The sequence below is a fragment of the Micromesistius poutassou genome (assembly GCF_964030765.1).
Source record: "Micromesistius poutassou genome assembly, contig: SCAFFOLD_6308, whole genome shotgun sequence".
NCBI classification, from domain to species: Eukaryota; Metazoa; Chordata; class Actinopteri; order Gadiformes; family Gadidae; genus Micromesistius; species Micromesistius poutassou.
The window spans coordinates 507-10914 of record NW_028177365.1 but is presented as its reverse complement, the minus strand read 5'-3'; the positions used below and the strand labels follow the sequence as shown (position 1 = coordinate 10914).

At 46.6% G+C, this 10408-nt stretch overlaps 1 protein-coding gene across 1 annotated transcript; it reads right to left on the bottom strand.

Annotated features, from left to right (window-relative positions):
• Positions 1-4263: 4263 nt before the first annotated feature.
• LOC311376201 (carboxypeptidase Z-like) lies at positions 4264-10001 on the bottom strand (the record flags this gene model as incomplete). The annotated part of the gene is made up of 8 exons (XM_084491070.1): positions 4264-4960; positions 5636-5735; positions 6045-6184; positions 6444-6576; positions 7080-7238; positions 8230-8391; positions 8832-9058; positions 9774-10001. Coding segments are annotated over 8 exons (1553 nt in total), but the record flags the coding sequence as incomplete, so codon positions are not given.
• Positions 10002-10408: the final 407 nt, after the last annotated feature.

Below are 10408 nucleotides of genomic sequence, written 5' to 3'. Positions count from 1 at the left end.
CACAAGCACAGACGCACAAGCACACACACCAACACACTCACACACACACATGCCCACAAGCACAAACAGATAAACACACACACACACTCAGAATAACACATATGGACAAGCATAAAATACACAACATGCAGAAACAGACACAAGCAAAGACATACACACACACACACACACACACACACACACACACACACACACACACACACACACACACACACACACACACACACACACACACATATGGTAAAATACAAAACATTCACAGAGTAGCCCACACACACAAAAAACCACACACAAATATGGACAAACACAAAACAGACAAGCACACACACACACACACACACACACACACACAGGCCCAGAGAACACGCACACTTAAAAGTGAAATTCCAGTGCCTGTGGCCACGTGCTCCTGAAAAACAAACAGAAATACATTTCATCTCAAGCATATGATCAGGTTAACGTTTCAACTGCTCCGTCCTCTCTTCTCACGGAGCGTTACGTAGGGTAACGCTTTCAGGATTCTTGTTTGTGGGTTTACTTCAGGTGGAGGGCAACAACGATGCTGAACTCAGTAGAACCCAAATCCATCGACGTACAATCAGTGTACCCGCTATAAAGTCTTAGCAGGTCTGAGATAAAACGCTACTTCACCTGGGTCTAAGCTAATCCCTACCGACGTGGTGTTCTTGCAGGTCTCCAGTGACTCTTCCCGTCCGGGTTTGAAGCAAAGAGGTCAGAGCTCGGAAAAACATCTGTTTCCAAGATGTATGCTAAGTTGATAATAGTTTGCTAATTGTGATTGTAATTTCTTCCCTTTTCCTGTGGCGTCCGCTCTTCCTAGCTCAGTCCGACCCGCAAAGTCTATCCAAAAGCATATGAATGCCTTGCATATGAAACACGTTTGTATTTGTAACAATCTAATCAAACCCCATTGTGTACTTCACTTGATTGGATGTGCGAACCTGGACTCTTTCAAACGTCCTCCTGCGGTACCCGTGTCTACCACCAGGCGGACTCTAGGGCCGCGATAAAAGTATGCCGTTGCATTAACCACCCACCACCCAGTGCTCTGCTTTGATGCCCCTGCGCTCGGAGGTACTAGAGCATTTCAAGCACCAATCACAACAAACCACAACAAATAGGCCTGGGGTCGACTACATCAACAAACACGGCCGGCCGGATCTGACCGGTCAGTCATGAGAAACCAGTGGCCGGGCCTCGGATGTTATGTGTGGGCCCTTCTGTAACCGTGACCTCCCGACCGTCACGCTTATGGAGAAGCATCAAATAAAGAGGTAGGAGGAACACGGGCGACAAAAGGAACCTGGCCCATCAATGACCCACGAAGGATCACCAAACCACCGGTGTCCAGCCGACCCACAACACGCCTTACTTTCACACACAAAGTGACTTTGGCCCAAACGAGCAGCTGGATCTCGTCCCCATTCTGTCCGCGTGTTGTGGTTCGGGATTCCCCGCGGGAACTATTAAAAAACGGAATCACCTTTTTTCCCCGGCACTCGGGTCCTGCTTTTGTCACAGTCGAGGGGTTTTCCACAAGGGGCGATTGGCGGGTTTTTGTGTACATTCACGCTCGACTCGTCGCATTATCTCGGCTTCACGTTCTCCCACCCCCGAGTTTGTTCAAGGCCCGTAACAAAGAGGGCGGCTTATTATCACCCTGCTGGAGGAGTTGTCTGCACATGTACGATCCCGTAATTGCTGCCGTCGGACAGGCAGACTGAATTGGACTTGACACTGAGCCATTATTAGGAAATGAAATGCTGTTTTTGCAATTATGCGAGTTTAGCACGGCACAGTGAGTACTCCCTGTGTGAGGCTCTTAGCGTACAGCCGCATTCAAAAGGGCCTAACACAACACTGACTCTGTGTGTGTGTGTGTGTGTGTGTGTGTGTGTGTGTGTGTGTGTGTGTGTGTGTGTGTGTGTGTGTGTGTGTGTGTGAAAAGTAACTTAACGTCAGGCAATCTGTGGCCATATTTTTCAAACTAAAGTTTCATAACTCATAAATAAAGTTAATTTGAAACGTCGGCCTACTCCCTACAGATCTAAATAGGCCTATCTAAAATGCTTGTCTTCATTATTTGCAGTGTAAACACTGTAAAAGGCATGGATCGCTACCAAATGTTTTTGAACCTCTCTAAAATTATAAAAAGAGGAAAAGGAAGGGTGAAAAATAATCTAGATTTGTATCCATTGAGTAACGGTCGGATATATCCCAGATACTGCAGTGGCAACAATTGTTAAGGTTCTGTGTCACTGTCTATCATTACAAAACCGACCAATCACATGATGGATGAGGGTGGGTGGGTGATTAACAATCATTCCCAGCAGCATCCTTTCCTGTCGTCGGTTTGCTTGCACGATAAATACCACAGGCTGAATCCGTCACTGACGACATTTGAGTTGGAATGCAGTGACTTTAAAGTTAATCTACAGAACTAAGATTTTCTTTGAAGTTAAAACTGTGAAGCTTTGAGTGAACACACACTAACATCTAATGGCGGGATCAGAGTGGTAAAATTACACAGGGTTTCTTGGCTATTAAATATATAGTTTAAATTAGTATTTTAGAGGAAAACTAGACATGCGCATGAAGATACTTAATTGCCGTGGCTATGTAATCCCCTATTACATGTGCTATTACTGTGGCCCTTAGTTATCTATTTTGATAAATAGTTATAAAAACAGATTGAAATGCAAATGAGGCATTGAGGGCCTATACCTGCCCGTTTAAAACTAAACGCTGCCTCCTAATGCTGACGGGTCCCAGCTACGTTCTGAGCCGTAAAGTAAACTGGGGTGACCCCACCTCACGTGGGCGGTTTAAAGGGTCCTCACAAGGTAAACGGGGTCAATCCCACACAAGGAAAAGCATGTGACAACATGTCACACAAGTCACCTGGAATAGAGAGAGAGAGAAAACACACACCAGCCCATCAAACCTAATGGGGCTGCAGTGTTTCTGACATCACCTTGTTTGTTTAGGCAAACTTTTGATTTGCTATGAAAGCAGCCCTCACCCACACACATACGCATATTTACATATTATACACATATGTGTACACATATACATCTATATTATACACACACACACACACACACACACACACACACACACATATATGCACATACATGTGTATATATATGTATATATAAATATTATACATATTTATGGGTTTATATGTATGCGTGTATGCATATTCATTATACACATTTACATATATATATAGATACATACATATTATAAACTCCAGTTATTCTTCAATAATTAACCCATCTCCATAGGACACCATGGTTTTCAAGTTTTCATATACATTACAAAAGTGTATGCATAGCCATGTACACACGCACATCATTTAAATAAGTAGTAGTCAATTATTTACCGACACAGAGTAAAGGTTTGTCTGAACCTGACACATCAAGTCGACCTGACAGGATGAACGGTGGCGTGTCTGTGGGAGACCGCGTGGGACAGGAGAGCGTCCCAACCACTTCAGCGCAGACGTGAATTGACACTGCCCCGCAGTGGCTGTTGTGAAACTCGAACACGATTTTACACGAACGAAAAACGAAAAAGATCGTTTTAAAGATCGAATTTTCCAACTCTTACTATATTGATATTACAGGCATATAATAGAGCACTTAGTCAGAGTTAGATTTTTTTTTTTCCATTGTTAGTTTCATAACATACCATTGTTAATATACCGGAAGTTGTGTTTCGCGTACCTGCATCGCGTTCCTTCCTATTGGCCAGACCCAGTGGCCAATAGCAGGCTCGTACCAGCTCAGCTTGCTTCAGTATGTACTTCAGTTCGGTCCAAGTCGTTACGCTTCGGCTAGAAAGGACTTTTCCTCTTCATATTTTAAATAACTTCTGGTTCTACCACATCTCTAGTCTGTGATTCAGTTGCAATGTTTTGCTTTGCAACGGTCGAAGAAGTAGTTATTAAACTGTTGACAACGAGCACGCCGTAGGAGCTACACAGCCGGCTGGTCGGCTGCCCCTTATTGACGCATGGTTATAGGAAACAGGCTTGCTACATCCCGTAAGGAGCCCAAACAAAAATAATTATATCTTACATTATTATGTATAAATAAAAATAATATATATTAAAAGAATGTCTATATAAGTCTATATAAATTACATTAAAATACAGATTTAAAAGTTGTTCTCATTGTGTAATTAGAAAAAAACAAACCATCCATGGTGCAACAAAAAGTAGTTCCATATTTTTTATTAACAGTTTGCAGAAATGTGAATGTCCAAATATAGTAGATATCAAGTCTTTGACACCTTAAGCGGTTTGTTTGATTAATGGATTGTAAAATGGCTTACTATCGCCTGTGGCATAACTCGAGGGAAACGTCTAAACTGTGCAACTACTGTACGCCAAAAGCCAACCTGCAAAACCATCCAACCAAACCTCTCCACCATTCCCCGCCCCGTCCAGCTAACGCGGTACAACCTGGTAAAACACACAGTGGCGTCTACAACCGACCGCGTGTCTCGCTCGTCACTTCCCGTCTGTCGGCCTAATCCTGCCTCTTCAGGAGCCAGGTGGGGGCCGCCCCCACCCCGCCCCCCGACCCGACGAAGAAGCTCCACCACCAGGGCTTCTCCGCCCGCTGCTCCTGGCGCCGCTCCGCCACCGCCGCCGCCGTGTAGCGTTCAAAGTGGTTGTAGGGGTCGAAGCGCTCGTAGTCGCCCTGCTCTCTGTAGTAGCCGCCGCCCCCTTCCTCCTCCTCCTCCTCCACCCGGTTGTGGACCGTGGCGTTGGGCTCCAGCGCGGTCTTCTTCAGCACGAAGTCCACCCGGCCGGCGCGGAGCATGCCAGCCGGGAGGCGGACCTTCTTGATGGCGCGGGTGTAGCCCGGGGCGGTGGCGGTCAGGATGTGGACCCCGGGGGCCAGCAGGCGCCAGTAGTCCCCCTGCTCAGCTGGGGGGGTTGATGGGGCGGGAGGGGCGGGGGGGAGGGGGGTGAGAGGGTGCTAGGTTACTGTCTGCATTCTAGGGGTTAGCTCAACCAGACCCAACGATACATCCCCACTGCTCACGAAGAATAAATGACTGAATAATGTGTTGCCCTGACAGAGAGAGGGGACCTCAATATTTACATTTAGACGCTTTTATCCAAGGCGACTTACAATAAGTACATTTGTCAGAAGAAAGAGAATAATATATCAGTGTCGGTACAGTAAGGATATTCATAGAACCAAGCGCCAAGCAATACAATCACTAGGTTAACCCATTCCCTGTATGCAACAAAGATAGCTAGGATAAGATGCTACACAATGCTTAGTACTATTTTTAAGTGCAAGGACCTACAACATACAATAAGGTGCTATGACGTACAACATACAATAAGTGCGTACATGAATTGCCACGACGTACAACATACAAAGAGTGTGTACATTAAGTGCCATATATATCTGTGTGCAAGAGGTTTGTGGGAAGGAAGGGGGGGGCGGGGGGGGGTAAGGGGGGGAAGCTACACAGAGTCTAGGTGAACTCTGACCTCAAGGACCTCACCTCACCTTCCAGCAGAACTGGGGATGGAGAACCACAGTGCAGTACCATTCGTCAGTGCTAGGGCTAGTGAGCAGAGCGTTACCTGTGGTGACATCATGCCTCACGCCGCGGACCGACACCTGGGCCCCTTTGATGCCGTGGCCCCCCTCGTCCCTCACCAGGCCTTTGATGCCCCGATGGGCCTGGGGAACACGGCACACACATATCGGTTACCTACCTACCGCTCTGTTACCAACAGGGACCTGGTAGAAGGTGGGTTGGACGTGTGTTTCTGTGGAGCATCTGATGTGCATTATAAAAATGTAAGACACGTTTTTTTGTGTTTTTGTACTGTTTGTATTGTTATTGTGGAATGGGAAAGGTAGCGGTAGCGGTTTGAGCTGATGGATTTGAAGACATGTTTGCAACTACCTCATATAACATACCAGAAACAAATGGTAACGAACAGTATTGTTTGACTGAAGAAAACAACATGAAAAACGTATTCTTACTCCTTCCAAAAAGGACATTAACGCCTCCTGGTTTTCGTGCCAGGCGTTTGCCATGTCTTCCTCAGCAGGGAATTTATCACAGCCCAGATTCACCGCCACCTCATAACAGTTGGTGTGGAGATAGCTGAAGTCCTGCATACCTGGCAAAACCAAGAGCAATCTGTTTCTAATCCAAAGTTATTCTTGAATATTTCGCGCTGTTACTCGAACTGCCGCTACAACTCCATGTTAACATGTTAACAAGTTCAGCAAGACTTCATGCACTTTCACTTCAAACTTGGCTCTGATGGGAAACGTTTACATTTTAAACGATCCAAGAGAGCCCTCTAGTGGCAAGACGTGAACATGCAACCTTTATCGCATATCCTAGTTGTGTCTAACGTGGTTGTTTTCTCTTACTTCCCGCAAAACTGGACACCTGCGCTCCGTTGATGATCCCATTCTTACTGGCGCGGGACGACCCGCACCACACCTGATCATGGCCCATGGTGGCATGAGAATCTGCATACGTTCTCGCGATAATCTTGAACACCTGCAAGAGGGAACCAATGGCTGATCGTGCTGATTATACACCTGCGTTGTAGTTTAATATTAAAGTAGGCCCATGGCCAGGATCTAAGAACCGTCTCCAAAAATGAATTCCAATAACTGCATAATGACCCTGCTATTCACTTCTAAGTAACAGGTTTATTTTATTGTCATTGAAGTATAATATTCTAGTCAAGTGTTATAGGTCTTTAAAAAGATATGCATACACAAAGAATCGGTGCCCGCATTTGACCTCATTTATTTTTATATAAGCCTATATAATATTATATATTATTAACACCTTCAGGGGTGTCGCTAGACATTCTAGAAAGGTAATCTAAAACCAATTAATCACAATCAGAAACATATACACTCACATACAATGGAATCATGCGTTTACACTCACAATCTCACCGTATTTCTTCTCCGTCTCCCATTGGGCGACCCAAAGAACAGAGTTTCCTGTGTTAAGAGTTACCCCATGACCTTTGACCTTTAACCCCTCACCTTCTCGTCCGGCGTGGGGGAGAACAGCTGGTGTTGCTGGGGGTGTTTGGAGAGGTCGTAGGGGTAGGCCACCACCAGGTCCCCGCCGTGGAAGTTCGCCGCCAGCATGAAGGGGATGGACCGCGCCCACTTCATGACCGCGTAGGTCTCCGGGGCAACCTGGAGTCATGGCGACAGGGGTTGACGCGTTTGAGAACATCCAAATGAGCTATTCGGGAAATAATGAGGGATTATGATGTAAAGGGAAATATCTAGACTCACAAATCAGCTTTGGATTCATATCTAAAGGTGGCATGTGAGCTCAAATCTGGCTGAATGATGCATTTCACTTTTTTTTCGCTTCAAATTAGTTTCGACCAATCATGTGGCTGGGGGCGGGATCTGTAGACAATACACAGAATGGGTCTCTACTGGAAACAACTTTTATATTGTGTTTGAATAATAAAGAATATATGGAATAATATATACAGAAGAATATACAGAAGAATATAAGGACATATAAAGACTGTATGACATCTGAACGCACACAAAGATCAGATAAGTGGGAGCGATATCGTAGCTACACATACGTCAGGCATAAAGAGAAGTTAACATTAGCTATGGTGCTAAAGATATAGGAATAAAGTCGGAACATGTCCATGTTATGGAGACACAACCATCTCTAACCTGGTACCTCAACGTAACCGTGGTGCAGTTGCTATGGTTACGGCTAGGGTAAATATTGACAGGGGCCGATCAGCTGAGCAGGTCGGCAAAACCCAGGCAATGAACGATATATACCTTTACTATCCACACACAACTCTTTTTGGTAGAGGTTATGGTTATAGGTATATGGATGATGCACTATACTGTACCTTACCAAACCAGTAAGAGTCTGGTTTGGTAGAGGTTATGGGTATGGGTATATGGATGACGCTCTATACTGTACCTTACCAAACCAGTAAGAGTCTGGTTTGGTAGAGGTTATGGTTATGGGTATATGGATGATGCACTATACTGTACCTTACCAAACCAGTAAAGGTCTGGTTTGGTAGAGGTTATGGTTATGGGTATATGGATGATACACTATACTGTACCTTACCAAACCAGTAAAGGTCTGGTTTGGTAGAGGTTATGGTTATGGGTATATGGATGATGCACTATACTGTACCTTACCAAACCAGTAAAAGTCTGGGATGGCAATGTGGTCGGTCCGATAGGTCCTTAGTCGGCGGCGGCGGTAGGCGATGGAGGCCAGGTCCGGAAAGTTCCGGTTCAGATCGATGCCCTGAGCGTTGGTCCTGCCGACGTTCCTGGCCTCGTACTTCCAGCCCTGAGTCCAGAGTCGGGTCAGAGGTCACGCAATAACCTTCATCGGAATATCAGCTTGAGCTGTCGAGAACGCCAGACGGATTAGACAGCAAATGGAGTCATGTATTTGAAGTATTTGATGATTATTTTGATTTGATGTATTTGTGATGTATGGTGATGGGATAAGTGTGTGAATATCAGTAGGGCGTGCAGAATCAATTTGTCTTCGCTTTGTCCGTATGAAAAAAAACCTGGATTAAACACCTGTATAAAACATCTTCATATTTAACATCTAGATGCAACACCCGTCTACAACATCTGTAAACGACCTGTACATATAACACCTGTACACAACACCTGTAAAGCAAACCTGTACTCAACACCACAGTAAATATAACACCTGTACACAAACACCTTTAACAAACACCTGTACACAAACACCTGTACACCTGCTCCCCCCACCTGCTCCTCGTCCTCGTGGGCGTCCTGCCCCCCCGCCGCCGCCACCTCGTAGCCGTCGGGGTTCATGGAGGGCAGGATGTGGATGCGCGTGGTGTTGATCAGCGTCTGGACCCTGGGGCTGCCCTGCCGGTACTCGTTGCACAGGTCCTGGGCCAGGTAGATGAGCAGCTGGCGGCCCAGGGCCTCGTTGCCGTGCATGTTGCCCACCAGCCTCACCTCCGGCTCCACTGGAGGAGGAGGAGGAGAAGAAGAAGAAGAAGAAGATGATTCAGGATTCAAGATGGGTTTGCCCAAATGCATCGCAGCAAGTGGGATTCTTTGTTTTGGTCCATTTCCACTCGAGGTTTTTCAACAAACAGAAAACGGAAAAGAAATTGAAGATAAAACGTGTATATGAATGATTCGATGGAAAAAAAAACGGGGGATGTTTGGTAGATGGATGTCTGAAAGGTGTCATCTTATTGGACACTGTACTTATGGTCTGTGGATGGATTTGGAGAGAGGGAGAGAGATAGAGATAGAGAGAGAGAGAGAGAGGAGAGAGAGAGAGACAGGGGGAGCGAGATAGAGGGAGCGAGTGAGAGAGAGAGAGCGAGAGAGAGAGAGAGAGAGGGGGAGCGAGATAGAGGGAGCGAGAGTGAGAGAGAGAGAGAGAGAGAGGGGGGGAGCGAGAATGTGAGCGAGCGAGGGGGAGCGAGATGGATGTAAGAGAGAAAGTCAAAGCGGTAGAGAGATTCACCAAGCGAGAAACAAAGAGGGACACAGAAAGTCAAACAAGGTGCGCAAGAGAAAAAGACAAGAGTGAGAGAGAGAGAGAGAGAGAGAGAGCGCGCCGCAAGAGAGCGCCGCGGGAGGAATGTGAGCGACGCGAAGACCAAAGCGACAGAAGGACGTGACCCAAAAAGCGAAAAACCAAAACCCCAGCGTTACTGCAACACTCACGCAGCTCGTGCCGGCCGGGGCGGGAGGAGAACTCGATGGCCAGCAGGTCGCGGCCCTCGAAGCTCCGCCCGATGGAGTAGGTGAGGGCCACGTCGGCGCAGCGCTCGGCCGTCTGGGTCAGCACGGCGGCCAGCTGGGCCTCCGAGTGGTAGCCGAAGCGGATGGAGGAGAAGGAGGGGTCCTCCGCAGGGAGGGGGCCGCCATAGTAGTCGTCTGCCTCCTGCTCCACTGCAGGGGGAGACACACGGAGGTGGTCGGGGGAGGGGGGGGTGGGAGGGGGTCAAAGGTCGTCTGGAGTCAGAGGAAGGCCACTTTTAAACACTTTGTTTTTGGATTTTTTTTTGGGATACACACACGCAGCTGAAAAAGTGAACCACAGAAACAGACAACACAAAATAAACAACTCACACAGCGCGCTCTACTTCACAGGTTTCTAAGGACGTTTTTTTTTAACTGTAGGCAAATGTTAAGCAGCAAATAAAAAGTCAACCAGGTATCCTGCAGTTCCCTTCAGTGCTGTTATGTAGCCAAGGAAAGGCGGTCATATCTGTTTACATTTTTCTGCTTTCCCTGAAATCTCATGAGGAATTTTCTCCACAAGAGGAAGGCCACTTTTAACCGTTTGGACGTGGACT